Source organism: Tursiops truncatus, chromosome 9 (genome assembly GCF_011762595.2).
Source record: "Tursiops truncatus isolate mTurTru1 chromosome 9, mTurTru1.mat.Y, whole genome shotgun sequence".
Classification (NCBI taxonomy): Eukaryota; Metazoa; Chordata; class Mammalia; order Artiodactyla; family Delphinidae; genus Tursiops; species Tursiops truncatus.
In genome coordinates, this window is record NC_047042.1 from 71072213 (window position 1) to 71091931 (window position 19719).

The 19719-nt window shown below is 40.5% G+C and overlaps 1 protein-coding gene across 5 annotated transcripts in view; it reads left to right on the plus strand.

Moving 5' to 3' along the window:
* The first annotated feature begins 2808 nt into the window (after positions 1-2808).
* MDFIC (MyoD family inhibitor domain containing) overlaps positions 2809-19719 on the plus strand; it is a 101635-nt gene continuing 84724 nt past the window's right edge. For 2 of the 5 annotated variants that reach the window (XM_019925116.3, XM_073809855.1), the window contains exons 1-2: positions 3096-3243; positions 3509-3697. In XM_019925116.3, coding sequence (XP_019780675.1) covers positions 3613-3697 — 85 coding nt within the window. In that variant the 5' untranslated portion in view covers positions 3096-3243; positions 3509-3612. The other 3 variants (XM_033863168.2, XM_073809854.1, XM_073809852.1) reach the window with 3 other exon arrangements.

Genomic DNA, 19719 nt, shown 5'->3' on the forward strand with positions numbered 1-19719 from the left:
TTACATATTATACCAGAGTTCCTTTTATAAATAGAAATTTGGAAAATATATCCTCCTTGTTCAAAGTTGCTAAGACCTCTACTCTTCTCTCCGGCTTCCATCTCTCTCCCCCTCACATTGGGTTATCCTCTTATACTGGACTTCTTTCAGTTCTTCATTGATGCTAGGCTGCCCTCAAACCTCTGCACTTCCACCCACACTGCCTAGACCAGTCTTTTCTCTTATCAATTTCTTCTTCTGCTTCCAGGAGAGACATAACTTTTTCCAGAAACTTTTCCCTGATTCCTAGACCAGACTGTATCTCCCTGCAAAAAAGAATTACCATGGCATTCCAGAACTTCCCCTGCCATCCCATTCAGCCACTGTTGTTAAGTGGTTGTGTGTCCATATCTCCTTCTAGACTGAGTTCCATGAAGGCAGTGGCCATGTTGATCATCTTCACTGCTGCATCCCCAGCCCCCATGACAGTGCCTCCCAATTCCATACATATTTGTTGAATAAAAGAATGAGAGGATGAGGTCACTGGAGTGCTCTTCAGGAACCAGGCTAAGTGATGAGTCAGAAAGACAGAAATACAGCAAAGGATGGGGTAAATGGACAGCCTGGGGAACGCTTAGGAGCCCACACTTAATTGCTGGTTTATCAAATACTAAGCTTATGGACTTCTAGGTGCTCCTAGAAGGAAGACCTGAGTTTACCTAAAGACACAAGATAGGCTTTCGGTCAGACAGACTTGAGCTATAAATCCTAGCAGTGTAATCCTGGCAAGGTACTGGGAGGGCTGATGTCAGAAGTCTTTGAGATAATTTGTGTAAAGCATAGATTGCACATGTATACCAGGCATGGTTACCTGGTATTTTGATGTGGCCCTTGTGATATAGTCATTATGCCATGTTCAACACTACCCATCAAAATGCTTCTGCTGAATAATAATAATAGTTAATAGTTTTGAGTACCTTTCCTCATAGCTGATGTCCTTCTGAAAATTATCTTATTTAGTCCTTATGGGACCCTGTGAAGAGTTTCTTTTATCATTCTCACTTATGAAGCAACCAAGGCATAGAGAGATTGACTAACTTGCTCAAAGTTTTGCTGAGCAAGATATAGCATTTGACTGTCTTGGTGATTCTACCACACAGCCTCTCATTTGTTCCTAATATTTTTTTTTTAACATCTTTATTGGGGTATAATTGCTTTACAATGGGTGTTAGTTTCTGCTTTATAACAAAGTGAATCAGTTATACATATACATATGTTCCCATATCTCTTCCCTCTTGCGTCTCCCTCCCTCCCACCCTCCCTATCCCACCCCTGTTCCTAATATTTTTATTTGAATCTTATTTCTTCACTGTTAAAGAGTAAGATATTTAAATTTAATTCAAGGAGTATTTATTGAATCACCTACCATGTGTGCAACATTAAGTACTGTGTGAAATTTAATTAACAAATATTTACCGCTGACTATGACTTTCTAGAAGAGTGCTGTAATTTCTTAAATATTCGTGGAGTTTAACATCTTAGTGAGGGTACATTTTTTAAAGAGGCAAGGCAATATATAAAATAGGGATAAAATAGTATCTAGGCGTGAAGCTTCCTCAAATGTTTGCTCTCTAATGTAATGCAGATCAGAATTGATCTGTTTTCATCAAGCAGATTCCAAATAGTCCAGGCCCCCAGACAAGTTTTCAGAGAGTTAAGGCACTTTTATACATACCATTCCTGAAATCTCTAAATTAAAAAAAAAAAAAAAGGCATTTGTTAGTCACAGGTCATTGGGCAAAATGTCATTTGTCTTTTGGGGCAGAATATGGTCTGAATGACTGTCAGCAGAAACTTCAAAGGCTGTGTTTTTCAGGTTTAATTGAAAGTAAATTTGGTTGCACCAATTCTTTAAGGGTAAGAAATAGGACTTCTCAGTCAATTGGAATCAATTCCAGTTGGTTTTTTGAAGATATGAAATTCCTGGGATATTATTGATACCCCTAGAAGGAAGATGTATCCAATGTACATTTTCTCCAATTTTGAGAACATTATTGTCATTACTCTTGTCCTAGAAAGTCAGAGAATGAGTTTGTTCTAGCTTTCTACAAATTTTGCATTTCATTCACAATGAAATAAAGAGCAAAAGTTATCAGAAATACTTTACATCTGCAAATTATTTTATACTTGTTATTCTTGGCTCATCAGATTAAATTGCAACTGGAACATCTCCTTTATAAATGGAGAGTTGATCAGCTTTTTACTTCCGACCACAAGTTTATCTCACCACAGAAGTCATCTGTGGGGGAGGCATTCCTCCTGTAATAGACTGGGCCTGAGGCCCTGGGCCAGTGCATCCTCAAGGGTGTCACCCTTGCCTGCCCGGACGCCTCCAGGGTCTTCATGCAACTGCAAAAGGTTTTTCCTTATCCAGGATCGTGTTTGACCAATACAAAGAAAGAAAGAACTGAAAAACAGAATAAAGGTTACTTTAGGGTCAGAGATTAAACACTCAGCTAGGGGTCAAGGTTTCAAAACCACCCTTACTGTATTCCACCGGGAAAGTCTGATACTTTTTTCGTTTTGCATTGTTCACCCTAAGGGCTTCTACTTTCCTCAGGGCATCCCCTGAATGTCAGTGGGTCTGAGGCAGGGCTGGGAAGAGGAGTAGGGAGAGGGAATGCGGTGACTCTCTGGGTGGGGGGCACTCTGGGGCAGCCAGGGAAGAGCCTGCTCCCTCCTTTCCCCCCCACCCCCACCGGCGTCCCCCCTGCCCCCCATCTTCCCCAGCGCCAGCCCTGTAGGGCTTTGGCCTCCTGACCCAGACAGAGCTGGGCGCTAGGGAGCCTGCGGCCGAGCCCGGGTCGCGCCGCCTCCAGCCTCGGGGCCGAGAGCCAAGAGTTCGAGGCCTCCCCGACCCGGATATGCTGAAAAGGAGCCACAGAGGGAGAAGTGTTTCTGGAGTACAGGCGCGCTGTAAGGGGGAAAGAGAGGCAGAGGGGAGAGAGCCCCGCTCGGAGGGGAGCCAGCGGGGCTGAGCTAGCTGGAAAGAGGAGGCGGAGAGCGCCGAGCAGAGGAGCGGCTGCTGCCGCCGTTGCCGCCACTGCGGTGTGCGCTGAGCGGGAGGGAGGAGGGGAGGGACACCCAGGGGTGGCCGCCGTCGGGCCAGCGCGACCCACGGCCCCTGCCGGAGCCTCGCTAACTTTCCGAGGCGGAAGAGGAGGAGGAGGAAGGGGCTTTGAGTGAGTTGGGGGGGATGCCGAGGTAGGTGGCGGTCCCCCGGGCGGGAGGAGGATGGGTTCTGATCCCAAATCCGATCTCCCAGCCTCTCCCCCTTGGGTACCCCCGCCCCCCTTCGACCCCCTAGGACTCACTGCTGTCAACTTGCTGGGTAACAGTTTTCCTCCCGGGTTTCAAGTCAAAACTTCCCCGGGGTGGGGTTTGGGGAAGGGAAGCAGAGGGGGAGGGAATGTCCTGCAGGGGTGGTGTGCTCTTCTCTCAAAACACTTTTTTTTTTAATCCCCGCCAGAAGCGGTCAGTTGCCTGCACCCAACATCTCCGAGCCCTTAGTGTGTCCGCCCCGCAGGGCGGCGAGCTAGGCGGAGGCGCGGCGAGGGTTCTGTGAAGCGGCCCATGTCCGGGGCGGGTGAAGACCCCGCTCCCGGGCCCCAGCTCGGGGCCGAGGCGGGTGGTGGCCGGCTGGGCGACGCGGCCCAGGGTGAGTGTCGCTTGCAAGTTGCAAGCTCCTTTGTCATTGTTGCATTTTAAAATGTGTTCGCACATTTACTGCTTGGGGTCTGTGTGGGGGGAATTGGTGCGAGGACCGAGCCAACCTCGTCCTTGTGAACTTTTGCATAGTTAGCATTACTCAAGCAAGTTCTCCAGCACTGCAGCGCTAGATCAACAACCGGATAAGAGGGCGGGATCCGTTGGTCCCTCCGCTCCCCCCTTCCTTTGGCTGCGGAGAAACAGGATCGCTTCTTTCTTAAGCATATGCATTTCAGGGCCTAAGACCCGTCAGTGTGGGCTCTGAAGCGCTTCCCCACTACTTCTCTTCAGTTCTGTGCGTTCATCAGATCAAGGACTGACACTGCGTTCTGAACAAGCCTGCACTCTCCCTTCATCTTCCTGTTTCTTGTGGGCTCGTCTGCAACTCTGATAATCCAGGTTTCTGTGACCAATTGCTTTGGGATGGCTCATGCATACGTTTTCAATAACTATTTTTGTTTTGAAATACACAGGCTTCAAAAGAAATGCTTTTCAAGAATGAATTAGCTCTTTGTGTTCCTCCAAAGCGTAAACACATTCAGCCTGTAAAGAAAATATTTCTGTTTCTGGGAAAATTCCACAATAAGCTTATTAACAAGTCAAACAGTATCTTTTTTCTCTTGAAGGTAACATACTTCAGGTTTTCATTGGTGACAGAGAACAAGGATCTTAATCTCCTGACGTATTTTCCTCTTAGGGTGGTTCTGATTTAAAGAGTTCTGACACTGATACAAACTAAATAATTTTCCAGGGCTCCAAAACCTATTTTACTTTTTCTCTTGATTTTAAGCCTATCTGATCCATGCCCCCCGCCCCCACCCCCTTTAGCAATAACGTAATGAGCTTTTTGGGATTCTTTTTGTTAAGGCAGTAAAAAGTGGAAAAGAAGAAGTGAGTGTCGAACCCACAATAGGTAAGAGCAGAAAACATGCATGGCTAAATTAAAATGTGGAATTCAAGGGCTGTGAAATTGAATTATGTTTATCATTGTTTTTTTTTTGCTCCTAAACAGTGAGTCATTTTTTCTAAACAGAGAAAATCAGCAAATCAGAACTAGAACGATAAACACGTTTTCCCAGAAGCAGCCCATGTTCCTCACACTGTATTGCCAAGGCAATCATTTTCTTGTCATTAGGCATGCCCTCAGTAGTCATATCAACTCCTTGATGGGATGTTTAGGTTCACACTTGAGGTGTTCATCACTATTGTTAACAAATGCTTATGTCAAAATCAACCTCAAACACACTAGAAAAACAATTGATTTAGAACTAGTGATATCTACAATGTCCAGCTTTAATAATACACATTTTTTAAGTCAGTAGAAGTTGCAGTGATAATGCAGTGTACAGATGTAATGCTGTAAGGTATCACATGATCTGACTTTAAGAAGCCAGCATCTAGAATGATCTGAAGGAGAATGTGGACTGCATACAACACATTATCAGTGTGGAAACTCTCGGGTTATGTTTTACCTGAAAATTGACTTAACCTCAGCAACATTTTTTTTTTTTAGTAGTTTAACTTTGACTCACCACATCCTCTAAGTAGGCATCAATTTAATTGTAAATGTAATATAAAGTTGAGTTTTTAAAAAAGAAAATCCTCAGAATCTTGTTAAAAGATTGTGTCTCAAACAAGCAGATTTCATAAGCTGAAAGAAAAAAACATTTTGGAGCAAGTGGGTAGGGAGAAAGCTTCAAGACGTAGCCGCCATGGTTAGGGTGGTTTTATTGGTAAAGACGTTAGTGAAGAACCTTTGCCCGCGAGCCACTCTTCTCTTAAGCTCCTGCTCAGAGTTCTTTCATCCTCATCCTTCTGTCCTTGGGTTATTGATCATCTTTTCAGAATAATAGTTGAATAGTACTCTGGTAAGATAAGGCTGCTTAGTTAATAGAAACCTAATTTTACAATTTTATATATTAAAATCAGTGAGAAAAATGGAATGTTCTATGAAAGTTAACAGAAAATGTCTTTTCATGAAGGGGGAGGATAAGATCAAGTCTTCGCCTGCGAACAAAGTACAATATATATGTGTATTAATATGTATGTGCATATATATACATATTATATCACATAAAGACACACGATATAATCTATGCAGATATTACTGTGTTGTGATGCACTATCTGTACTACTAACCAAAGGCATAGAAAATTCAAGATGAAAGTAATTTTAGGGGGTCTCTAGTCTGAACTCCCCATCAAATCTAGAATTTCTTTCTACATTCTTGCAGATGGTTAGTTAGACACCTACAGTGTAGTGCGTTCTCCTCATCAGCATTCATAGTTGTGGAAGTTTTTCGTATTGAGAGCATAGCTCTCTCTCTTTAGAGCTTCTCCCCTTTGGCTGTGATTCTGCAAGCACAATTCTATTGCTCTGAAAGCATGAAAAATCTTATTTGTGCATTCTGAAAATTGTTACAGATCAAGGACTTAAGCTCATATGCCCCAGGCTGTCAGAGGGAACCAGAATGGGTGTGGGAAGGTAGGGAGCAGTGGGGACTGGGGACTACTGTAGAGCGCAGGCCCAGGAGACGGTACTTCTCAGGTCCAGCTCATTGTTGCCATTTGGGTTAATATCTTCCGGTATTTCAAGAGATACTGGAAATAGGGAGTTTTATGTATCATTGCGCCCTTTTTAAAAGTTGGCAACTAATGAAATTCAATTTTTATCCAGGCCAAACAAAACAACCACACCTGCAGGCTGGAAATGGCCTGTATACAGCTGATTTGTGATCTCTATTATAGAAAATAGGAAGTAAACCTGTGATTTAAAACCATTTCCCTGTTTATGACGAACTTCTGAAAGATTGACTTGATTTGCCTTCTCAAGCAAAGTACGTGTATAAGTGTCTCGATAAGTGAAGGACAGTTTGGGCCAAACTTATTTTTGTTTTAAGAGAGAACGGCTCTTGTATAGGGGGTTCACCTAATTCTCATTTTTTTTCTTTTTTGGATCAAGCATCTTAAAATTCATTGTGTTATCAATCCTGATAGGTATTTGCTTTTTTGTGCAAAAGTTATTAGAATCCATGTGGTTGAAAGAGCCTTTTGATTAAGTGCTTCCATATTTGTGACTTGTAACTAGAAGGATCTTTAGAAATAACTTAGTCTAACTGGCTCACTTTTCTAGAAGAGATGTCCAGAGACTTTAAGTGACTTGCCCAAGGTCTCATACACAGTAGAAATCAGGGTGTTTTGTGGTAAATGTGGTTGAAGTAGAGAATGAATGCAGCTTTTTTTCCTGTGGATGGATGAATTGAAGATAATCAGCTTTGGATACTGCGAATTGCTTGAGCCTGTTCCGGCCCCTGCAGCCCCGCTCCCTCCCCCATTGCATTTGCCAAGATGTAGACTGTTGGACTGTGTGCTGGAATATTCTTTAATGTGATAATGTGTGATTTAATGCACTCTTCTCTCTTGGGAGAGTCCTCTGAGACTATTAGGCGGACTTTTCATAGCAGGATGCAAAATGCCAGTAAAGTTAATTAAAAATAATTTAAAATAGAAGCTAGGGAGAAGATGTTCAAGTTGAAATTACACAAGAAGAGCTTTGACTTAGAAGCTTAGCTGATTTGTCAGGAATTTATAGTGGCTAATCAGGTTTCCTGTATGGGAAGCCTGTTTATTTCAATTATACCACGTATGCTCGTAATATCCATATTCTTCAACTTTTATCATATCGTTTTATCCTTTTGATTAAGAGTGGCATTTCTCAAAGTGTGTCATCTTTGGGCAGCTTCTATCTCTGGTCCTCAATCGGGGACGATAGTGCCTTTCAGGAGACATTTGGCAACCTCTCAAGACATGTTTGGTGGTCGTAACAGGGGTGGGGGTGACTGCTCCGGGGATGTAGTGGGTGGAGGCCAGGGATAACGCTAAACAACTGGCAATGCACAGGACAGGGCAGCGCCTCGCAACAAAGAATTATCTGGCCCAGAATGTCGATGGTGTTGACTTGCTATCCTAGTCTTTCAAGGCTACTGACATCTTTGGCTCCACTCCAGAGTTACAGAATCAGCATCTTGAGAGTAAGACTCAAGAATCTGCATTTTTAACAAGCTCCAGGTGCTCTTTATCTCTAGTTGAGAATCATTGTTTTTAGAGGCTTTTATCTGTAGAAAGACATGCCATATATATATATATATATATATATATATATATATATTTGGTAGAAAGCCTTAATAAAATCTTGAGAAAAGTCCCTTTTTCAAATTCCAGACTTTAAATCATATCACTCCACGTGTACCGTCTCTTAGAGCTCGCCAGCATTTTTATCCCATATCCCAATTAATAAAACTAGGCCTGAGTATTCATCCTCAAAAAAGTTTCCTGTCAAGATCATATGTACTATAGTACAAATATATTGTGAATATTAGAAAAGAAATATATGAATAAAAATTTAAAAGGATGAGATAAAAATAAGTAAATAAATAGATCTTTTAATACTTTCTTCTGCCCACCTCAGTAGATATTTTTGTCCCACCACCCTACACTTCTCTCTGAGGATCCCAGCATTATGCAATAATAAGGAAAGAAGTCCCTAATTTGCATGTGAGCTGTATTCACCTGTAAATTGGACTTTTGGAATCTGGATTATCTTTTCTCATAGAAACAGAATGATAACTTATGTTTACCTCCATAATCTCAAAAGATTGTTGAAAATTTTGTATATTTACAATGATAAATTATAGAGAACATACTCTTATGTTTCTGGCAACCACATACAAATAACCACGAACAAAATTGAGTGAAACATTTTGAATACAGATGCTTGAGAAAGAACAGGCTTAACTGGAAAACGATAAGGAAACTTGTCTAGATTTGGAAGAGGATTTGGGGGCATTTTCAAGCACCTTGGACTTTATATTCCCAATTCTCTGTATGCCTAAAGGAACTAACGTTCATTTTACACGTTTAGTTAGAGAAGTGCAAGCCTTATCAGCTAGGCATAGTCATTTTCCTTCTGCTAAGTAAAAGAATCAAATGCGTAAGAGGAGGATGTAACTGGGAAAAAACTAAGAGGAGAGGGGGGAAGGAAGCGGTTAAAAAAGGTACGACTAAAAAGTGTTTGGAGAGGTTGAAGTGTTTGAGTTGAGAACTGCGAATAAAGTTCTAAGGGATAGCATGGTATGAACTGAGCTGGAGGGGACCATGTTAAGAAACAAGATGATGACACAAAATCTTGAGAGAGGGAGGAGCACAGCTTACCTTGAAGTAGGCCCTAGTATATATTTGTGGAATAAATGATTGGGTAAACGGAGGGCTTGATTGCTGTCCAGAGCAAGTGTGAGTCATGGCAGCAAAAGGCGATGAACAGCATCGGTTTGGGGGTCAGGGTGGAGGATGGGACTAGGGAAAGCATTTATATGTTTGTGTTTATAATTCAGGATACTTGTACAGAGGATAGATTTTTAATACCGATTTTCATCTCTACTATAGCCTTTTTGTTTGTCTTCACATCGTTTATTTCTGCCTTACTCAGGTGCTCTGTGAATGTTCCATCATATCTATCTATAGATAGATAGATATGATGCTGTATGACAGATATAGAGAGAAATAGATTGATGAATGAAATCTGGGACTTGCAGAGTGATGGGAGAAATAAATAAGTTTACACATACCTATAATATAAGGTAGATGGAAAGGTTATAACAGAGGCACAAAGAAAATGATGGCAGAACATGGGAGGGAGAAAGCATCTCTAGCTGGGGCATTCGGAAAGACCTCAGAGAAAACTTTTGATTTGAGTTGGACTAAGAAGCATAGTCAAACTCTCCTCTGTGGACATGGATGTGGAAAGCAAGACTTGGAAGGGACTGTTACAGAGTGTGGAGGACTTCACTAAGACCATTGTGTGAGCTGCATTAAAGGAGCTGAGAAAAAGGTAAAGTTGTAAAGATAAGCTAAAGTAATTGTGAGGAGGGCCCTGATTTTCCTGCTGAGGAATTTGTATGTCCTTTCTGTAGGCAATAGAGCCATTGAAAGTTCTTGATAGGGTAAGGATAGGACCAAATTGGTGTTTTTAGGAAAATAAATCTGGTGACAGTTCAAAGGATGATTTTGGAGGGAGAGGCAAGAGTGAAGGCAGTGATTTTCCAGGAGGCTATTATAATAGCCTGGCAAAAGATAAGAGGACCTAGGGCAGTACCAGTGGGAGTAGAATTGAGAATATGGATTTAAGAATGATAGCAAAAGTAGGATAGAGCTCTATCTTGCTGTGAGAAATTGTTCAGGGCATTGATTTTTACTTATTCATTTTTGAATCTCCTACAGCCAGGCACAGTGTCTAAATTTTGTTCAATGGAATTGATGTGGTTGGGCAAACTATTTAATATGGGAGAAGGTGGAAAGGTAGAAATGTAAGGTAATCCACAGGTTTGCTTTTTAGCCTGAGTGGAAACATGGGAGGAGCCGTTGAGTCTTCTTTTGATCATGTTGGTTCCATGGAACTTATCCTTAAGCCAGGATAGCCAGTAGGCCACTGAAAAAGAGAATTTGTTACTAGGAGAGTGGTGAGGGTCAGGCGCACAGACTACGAGTTCACCACCAAGTAGCTGATGGATGGGCACAAGAGTGAGAGAGAGAGGACTGAAGACAGACTTGGGAGAATGGCTGCCCTTTTGGGAGGAGAAGGAAAAGAATACAGAGTCCGTAAGGATTGGTCACAGAAGTGTTAGGTGTTAGAGGTCATGGAAGATGAGAGAGTTCTGGTTTGTTAAGGGAGAAGCAGGGGGTATAGAAGGCTCCTTTTGGATGGGCGGATTTTGAGCATGTCCACCACACACTAATGGAAAGAAAGCCAGGGGATAGAGAGAGAAAAGATGAAAGAGCATGGGGGTGGACCGTGCTGCAGTGGGTGTTTGTAATTGAAAGAGTAAAATTGTAGGAAGGAAGGAGATGATGAGATCAGTCTTAGGAAAGTGGGGAATGTTCCCCTTTGAGATGGGGGTGGGAGAAAAGGATGAGTGATCATCTAGAGAAAATTTCATGTGAGAAAGAGATTATTGAAGGCCTAGATGTTCTCAGCAAAATAGATGTAACATTTGCTGAGAGCAATGGGGCGTGTTAGGATGAGTCAAGAAATTTGAGATGTGTAGAAAAGATTGGGAAGAATGAAGAATTCAAGAGGGAGTCAATCCGGGGCAAACAAAAGCACTGCTCAGTAACACTGAGGGCTGAACAAAGAATGAACAGCATGAATTTTTAGTGGACACGGTCAGCATGGTTGATTGCCTTTCTCAGCAAGAAGCGTTCGGGACCTTGGGAATAGAAGCAGATAGAATGGAGTTTTTGTATTAGCACAGGGTTGGAAGTTGGCAGAATGGAAGCAGTGGAGGGGCTGGGGCAAGGGAGGAGGATTAAGCATGTGTGGGAAGAGTGTCTTTGTACCAACTGATCTCGTGTTCCAGGCTGTATGGGGAGCTGGAGAGACCAGCAGTGCAGTTAGAAGGCTATGATTTCTGGCCAGCAAGAATCATGCCTGTTGGCCTTGTTTGGTCAGTTCACATACAAGGATTTAATATACATAACAGTGATCTTTACAGGGCTACTGGGGGAGCTGTGGAATTTTTGGGTGTGTAAGAGCCTTTCCTGTTTCTTTGAACCTCATTTCCTGGATCTTGGTGAGGTGATTTCATGGAAAGTTCTAATAAAAGTGTGCAATTATTTTACTAGCATTATATTTTTATAATAAAAGATTTTGGGGAAAAGGAAACACATAAATTGTCACAGTCTAAAGTTAGGCCATTTGCAAATGGAAAATTAGTTAGAACAACAACAAACAGAGGAGGGAAACAATTCAACCAAATTGTTTTTCTGAGTCAATGTAATTATTCTACTGTATAAAGGCATGGGATGTGATTTTTATGTTTCTATTCCGAAAAATCTTTACTCAATTTTTATTAAGGGGGGATTGATTCTGCACTGGCTAGAGTCTGGATGTTTGGATAGTTGAACTCTGGTGATTCATTGGAGCAGATAAAAGATGCTGCAGCCCTCCCTGCTATCTTAATCAGTCCTGGGTTTTAGATGATTGTCTCTCTCTGTCTTTACCTTTTATGCTCTGCGTCTCTCTTTTTCCCCCTCCTCTCCCTCTTGCCATTAACACTTTACTGAAGTTACTTAAACTTTTCATATTTTCTTTTGACATTAGCATACACATCCTGAAGGAGGTGAGCTTTTTTACTGTAAGCTTTTGAAACTGAGTTGTATTTTACAGGTTCTGGTCGCTTCGAGTTCACTAAGTAGGAACTGTGGAGAGTTATTTTAACATTAATTTCGTTTGTGGTTTCGACTTGCAGTCCACTTCTGTTTTCAGATTCACACCCACATGATCTGAAGTAAGATGATTCATATGCATGTGCTTTTATGCCCGATTTTTTTTGCGGGTCGGGGGGGAGTACGCGGGCCTCTCACTGTTGTGGCCTCTCCCGTTGCGGAGCACAGGCGCCGGATGCGCAGGCTCAGTGGCCATCGTTCACGGGCCCAGCCGTTCCGCGGCATGTGGGATCTTCCCCGACCGGAGCATGAACCCGCGTCCCCTGCATCGGCAGGCAGGCTGTCAACCACTGCGCCACCAGGAAGCCCTATGCCCGATTTTTAAGTAGTTTCAGGAATAAAGTCTGAAATACATTTTCATGCTAGCACATATATTTTATCAAATATATCGACATATTTGAACAGGAAACCCTGTCAACAAATATTTCTTGTGCTCCTGCTATGTAGAAAATCCCGTGATGGTTGAAAATGTATAACACATAGTTCTGCCCAGAAGGAATTTGTAAACTAGGTGAGAGAGAGGATGATGTTTACGTGTGTGCCAAATTAAATTGTAATCCCTTGTCTAAATGTCAATTCAAGATTACGACAAGTACCATGTGACAGATGAGTTTACGGGCAGTTGCCAGCTTACTGGCACAGTTCTGGCTTCTGGAGGTTGAGAGCGAATCTCAGAATAACGAGTCAGTTCTGTCTGGGTTGGGCTGTGAGTGACCCCAGCTGAAGAAGGCACAGTTTGTAGGTCTTCTTGGTTTGGATTATGCAGTGTTGAGCACCAAAAATAAGGCACCTTGTGGTTGAGCAGGTGACAGGCCCTCTGAAGGCAGGTGGCAGAGGGCAGGGGAACAAGCTTCCTCTCCTCACTTTCTGTACTCCAAGAAATAGTTCTCCTACTCTTTTTCATAGGGGATCAGTCTTTAATCTTCTGGGTCTCTATGAATATAGACCTGTCCTGTTCTTATTTTTTCCATCACATCATCCAAGCAACATGCAGGATTTTAGGAAAATCTTCTGAGGGGTTTTACTCTTTATTTCTTACTGAGATACAAGGTGAAATTATGGAGCATGGGAAAGGTGTAGGAATTTACAACCTTAAAATATGTACAATGTTAAAATAACAGTTTTTCACCCATATGCAAAATGAATTTAATTCTTACTGAGCCAAGGAGTAGCACGTTCAATCTTTGTGTTAGAAAAATATTTCCAGTTGGAGCAGAAAAAGGTGGGAGGCCCTGGTAGTGGGTATGGGCGAGAAAGTATAGATTTAAGAGAAATTGGGGTGCTGTAAGTAGCAGGGTCTGGTAACTGATTGTTGGGGTCGGGGAAATAAGGGGAAAATAGAGAGCTAAAAGTGATTCCGTGGATACCATCGACCAATATACAGACTACAGTTGGAGAAATAGGCGGGGACTGAAGAGAAGTGGTGATGAATTTGGGGAAATATTAAGTTAATTGCTAAAAATATAGTCGTGTAGAGTTGAAACTCCAAATCTACAGGTCAGGGCAGGAATCAGGGTGAAGGTAATGGATCTACAAGTTATCCTCCTGGAGGTGACTGGAACTGCGATAGTTAATGAGATTGCAGAGGTTGTAAAGCCAAAATGGGTTGGTGGTCTTAAAGGAGAATTTAAAGTAGGCAGTGCCCCAAAGAGATGGTCCAGAAGGTCAGAGGCTGTGTTGGTGAATTAAATGAGAGGCTCCAGGTTTTGTCCTGTAGGAGAATCACCAGAGAGGAAGCATCCCCTGACTTCTACTTCATATCCGTCATTCTGAAGTCCAAGAAATCAATTTCAATATACTGCAAATTCTCTTATTATTTGTGGCTTCACCACTATTTGAAATGCTCTTCTCCATCCTCTCTCATTTATTTCAAGATCAGGCTCAAATCATAGCTTTCAAATGCCTTGACAAATTAAACAACTTCCTTTGGTTCACTTTTGACTTCCATTGGCCTTCCTTCTTGTAACAGTGCCAAATAAGGGTTTATTCCTTAACCAGAGAGATTGGGGCAGAAAGTGTTCTTGATAAAATCACTCAGTTTAACTGAGAGGTAACAGAAAAGTTTTGAAAATTGTGGCACTTAGAATAATGATGATGCTAAAAAAACTAAAGATGGGTGTGTACCCTTGTTTTAAAAAAGGGGAAGAAGGTAATATCCTCAATTCCTTTTTATATTGTGGCAGGGTTAATTGACTGCTGAGTAGGGGAACTGCTATAGATATGGTATCTCTGGATTTCAACAGTCAGTAAGGCAAATTCTTTCATGATAGCTTTTTAGATAAGAGTAAGAAGACTATCGTGCTTATAAAATTGGATAGAATATGGAAGAGGGAAGATTAGGTTTTGATTGCAAAGAGCAAAATATGATGAATCAGTGAAAACTGTAAGTAGATTTTAGACAATTGTGGACAAGTCTTTGAATAATTAAGGCATCCTAAGTTGAAGTAGGCTGTCTCCTGAGGCTGTTTCCCTATCCCTGGAAGTATTCATGCCTACTCTCCTCGGCTTATTCCTGGCAATGCTGAATGTTGATTGTTTTTAACTGAGTTCATGTTTTCAGGTTGGGCTAAGAGAGCTTTATGAGCCCATGTCACTCCAAATTCCATGAGCCTATGAGAGTTTGGCTTTAATATGAGTATATTTGCTGGTAGAAAGAACACAATTGAACTTGTATCTGAGGAGGCAGGAGTCAGGGTTCAGTTATCCTGAAAATACATTTTTAGGATGAGGAACTTTAGATTTAGATGTAAGAGTTGCAGGAGATTAAGATGACTGAGATAATGTGTCCTGGTCCCCTGCACCACCCTGCCTTTATCTAACCTCCCCACTACTTTTTTTATAATGGAAAGTGTCTACTTCTTTCTCCCCGCATTTATTTAGAGCCCAGATTATTGAGATTATTTGCAGTACTGCTGCATTTTGCACCTATTCATTTGCGTGTCTGTATTCAATTGCATATTCATGTAATTTTTTGGTAATTGTTTTCCCCTTTGCTGTGTATAAAACCTGCTGTTCTCTACCCACCCCCAACCTGTAAACTAGTTGAGTCAATGTCATTTTTCTCATTCTTTTGAATCGAAACACACCATAAGCTGCTAAATGCATAAGAAGCCCTTTGAAGGAGTGAATTTAGATTTTGCTCAGAATCTTATTATTTTTCAAAGTAATGGTAATAACGATTAGTTGATTAAATTGATTTAAGCATTTAATTCATTCAACAAACATAGTATATCTGATTATACAATAACTTATAAAATTACAAAATTTTCTGCATATGCTCATTCATCTGTTAAAAATGCTTTGGTTATCTTAAAATGTTGATTTGGACAATGAGATTTTAATCTGTGTTAGAACATTAGGCTAAGCAGGTAGGCTTTGCAGTGTTTCTTAAAGGTCATTAAGCTTTTTTTTTTTTTTTTTTTTGAAGAAGTAGAATTCCAGAGCCTCAGGTCTTCCTGAAAGCTGCCTTATCTTTGGTTTTTAAAGGTTACATTTGGGAAACATTTGTAGATTTCCACATTGTTCTTAGCCTCTGGGAAATAGAGACCCAGATTTTTTTTTTTTTTTTTTTTTTTTTTTTTTACTTTTCCCAGACATTTTAGTCTCAGATTCCTTGAGATTTCATAATCTGGAATACACATAGATGATCTGAAATAATGCTGGTATTTGAATGGAAGAGTAAAAATGAAATGGTTTAACGTTTACAGATAAAGCAGGTATGAATATAGATTGCATAGCAGTAAGAATATACATATTATGTAGATTATAAATGATTTATCATAGATTAAAATCAAATATTTAATTGAAGTAGATCTAACATGCAACAGTCCCAAATTTTAAGCATGAAGAAAGCTGCTAATGCTCCTTTCTATAAGAACTAAGTGAATTATGTACTGATTAAGTTTTATGAGGTTTTATAAGGATATCTGCCAAGGACCAGCATTTATATTAGTTCTTCGCAAAGTAAGCATATAAAGTACGGATAACAAGTAGACCGAAGTACTTGATGATTGGCTCGTGCATTTACACCTACCTCTCTGCCTAGTTCAAAAGAACATTTGAGGTAACTTATAAGAGTACATTTTTTTTTTTTTTTTTGCGGTACGCGGGCCTCTCACTGCTGTGGCCTCTCCCATTGCGGGGCACAGGCTCCGGACGCGCAGGCCCAGCGGCCATGGCCCACGGGCCCACGGGCCCAGCCGCTCCGCGGCATGCGGGATCCTCCCGGACCGGGGCATGAACCCGCGTCCCCTGCATCTGTAGGCGGACTCTCAACCACTGCGCCACCAGGGAAGCCCATAAGAGTACATTTTTAAAAAAGAGATTCAAACGGAATAATAGGAAGTATGGTAGCCCAGGAGATCCAAACCTGAGGGAAAATAGAAATGTACAGGTATAACTGTAGGGTCCAACCCGGTTACTCAATTTTGTCTGCAAATTTGAGGCAAAAAGAGAACATTTGTCCCTCATATGATTTTCATTGTCCATAAGGAAAAAAAAAATAACATATAGCTTCTCAGAGGAAGGAATAGTTTTCCTTATATTCAGTCTGGACACAGATTTCTAGCACAGTTTCTTACATAGGGATTACTGAATAGATAGATACTGTCCTCAACAGTATCCCTAAGGTTTTAAAAAGGTGCTTATTGTAAAGGTGCTTAATGTAATACTAATAGCAAGTGTGAATGAGCCCTTGTTGTATACCAGACACGCTGCTTTCCAGGCATGGTTCCGTTTATTTCCGCATCCACCTTCTGATGTAGGTACTGGTGTTATTCCCATTTTAAAGATTAAGAATCTGACAAAGGTTACATAATTTGCTCAGGATTCACATAGTTAGTGGTGGACCCAGGCACTCTGATTTCAGATCCTGTGCTCTTAACCATTTCTCCAGTAAGAAGTACAGTTTAAGGATAGTATTTCTGTCCCAGAGAACCTAACGAGAGTCTTTATTTATCAGGAAAGATTCAAATATCTGGACTTTTAGGTGACAATATTTTCTCTATTTCTTGGAAAACCATGGCATGAACAGTACTGTACATGTTTTAAAAGTTCATTCGTAACTTTGACAAGCTCATTTCATCCTCATACGACATTACTAAATTCTTCTGTTACTCTTATTTGTTAAAACCATTTAACTATTGAGATAATAAATGTGCTTGACTACTGTTGGAAAAAATCCCTCGTCAATAGTTTGAATGATTGTCTTATAGAAGTAAGTTTAAGTTTATTATTTCTACCTACAGTGAGCAGAACTAGAACTAGTTAAAGATCACCTGTCGGTGTATTTATGCTCAAAATAAAGAACAACTTACTAGTGAATCAAACTGATGAAGAATAGAATATATTCCTTTATGGGATATCATTCCTTGGAATTTTGGAGAAAGGCTGAGTATTGCAGGGGGCTTTCTATCCTGGGAGGGATATGAAATTAGCTGAGCTGCAAGATCCTTTCCAACTCGGCATTTCATCATTCTATTTCCAATTGAATATCTGTTTCTGAGACTTACTCTGTAGTCTCATCAGTAAAATTGAGCTAACGTTTTCTTTATTGTATGGTTGATGGGTTCTGAAGATCAAATAAATATTATATATTAAAGTCCTTTGAAAATTGCTAATACTGTAATTATAATAATTCATTAATTCTTTCAACAAAAGGAAGCATTTTTTCTTTTCTTTTTTCTTATTTAATAACTACATACCAGCTGAGTGGCTGTTACATGGCACATATATTTTACATGTATTATTATCCAATTGACTTATTTTTAATACATTTAGATTTTTCTCTCTTTTTAATCACCATTCACTTATTTTATTCCCCAACTGCCTGAGATAAGTAAAACTCTCAAAGTTTTAAATTTAGATAACGCCAACTAGGTAAAATATTATACAATTTTAAATCAAATGGAAATTCTGTTTACCTGAATCTGTCTCATTATCCTTTAGCAAGAAAAATCAAGATTGGAGACAGATTGCTTCTCACCATCATGCCCTTCTTTAGAAAAATAGAAAAAAATAAAGAGTATTGATCCTGTAAGATAGACAGTCATTTCTGAGTAGGACATATTATAGTTAAATTGATCCTTTAGAACTATTACTTTTTTCCTTTGACTCTTTGGCATAATTCATGCTCATCATTTTCTTTGAAAATTAACTCAAATCCAGTGCGTTACAGAGGGTTTTCTAGGTTTTTCTCCACTTCATTCTAAACACCCTACAGTGTGTATATGAAGTTTTGCCTCTGTTGTTTAGACTTGCGCAGACTCAGATTTACAGATTTTTAGAGCCAAAACAGTTCTCTGCAACCATCCAGCTCAGTGCCTTCATTTCTGGATAAAGAGAATGAGACCCAGCCCCAGTTACAAAGCTGGTCAGTTTTTGAGCCAGAATTATGACCCAGGGCAGTTTTCATTCCCTTCTGTTTTGTAGTTGCTTGATTGTTTTGTGTGTATGTTTGGTCTCCCCAGCTAGAGGATTCGTTGTCAGGGACCAAGCTTTTTTCCCCTCATCCAAAGATTCTTCTGCATTGTCCCTATTCAGTGGAGGCACAAGAGAATGCTGGGAAGCTAGCCTTTTGGTAGCAGATGCCAGTGGTATATGACTATCCTTTGCTCTAGTGCTATTTTTAAGCTGTCTGCAATTTTTGTATTAATATTGAAAACATATTTCTTATATGTTTATCTATTAGTGGGACTGTTTAATGTTATATGTAATTCAGGTTTTGTATTCTCAGAGTTGTCCTGACACAGAGACAGAACTAAATAGCTCTGTATTAATTACTGATTAGATAAAATTGTACTTTCTGATAACTTGGAATACTGTGACAAAGGGGATGAGAAGCAAGGTCTGTGTCTCAGTGTTCGATGGGTTCTTCTAAGTTTTCTGTAAGTTGTATAGTACAGAAGAGCTTACCTAGCACAGTGCCCCTCAAACCTGGCCATATATGATGATGACACCCCCCTCCCCGCATACCACCTGAATTGGGACCCCTGAGGTTGGGACTCGTGTATCTTTATGTTTAAAGTGCTCTGTGGTAGAGAACCATTGGCGTGGAAGAACAGCATCATTGAGATAAGGTCCCCTGTTAAGAGAAAGTTGCTAAGTTGGGAAGGAGTGCTTGTATATATATAGTTGGGGAAGAATGGATGTGTATATAGACACCTAGTAGAAAGATACAGGCTGATTTTTTGCATCATTGAAATTACTTGATTGCTTTTGGGATATGTCTTTTGGACCCACATAGCAGCTGAATTGCAACTACAAACCTTCATAAAGCCAGAAAGGAATTAACTAAATAAGGACTATGACTTCTGCTGCTGCAATTCAGAAGTGATAGACAGTCTACACTGATAACAGAAATCTGTTATTAGAAACTGCTATTTTGTCATCTTAATGAGTAGTGGCTAACCCAAACCTATTGAAAGTTGTAGTTAGATTGGTTCTGTGGCTGGACATCATGGGGCCCATTTTACAGTTATCTATCAATTAAATCTCACTCTCATTGCATTTATTCAATATTAGATATAACTGCACACCATTTATGAGGCTTCCATATTGGTATCCCATTAAATATTAAAGAGATGTTAATAAAATAAAAATAGATATGTTGGGAAATCACAGAACAGTCAAGTGGTCACAGAAGTGACCACTTATAAAAGTGGCGAATTAGCAAGCCAATTTAAACTTGGAGTTT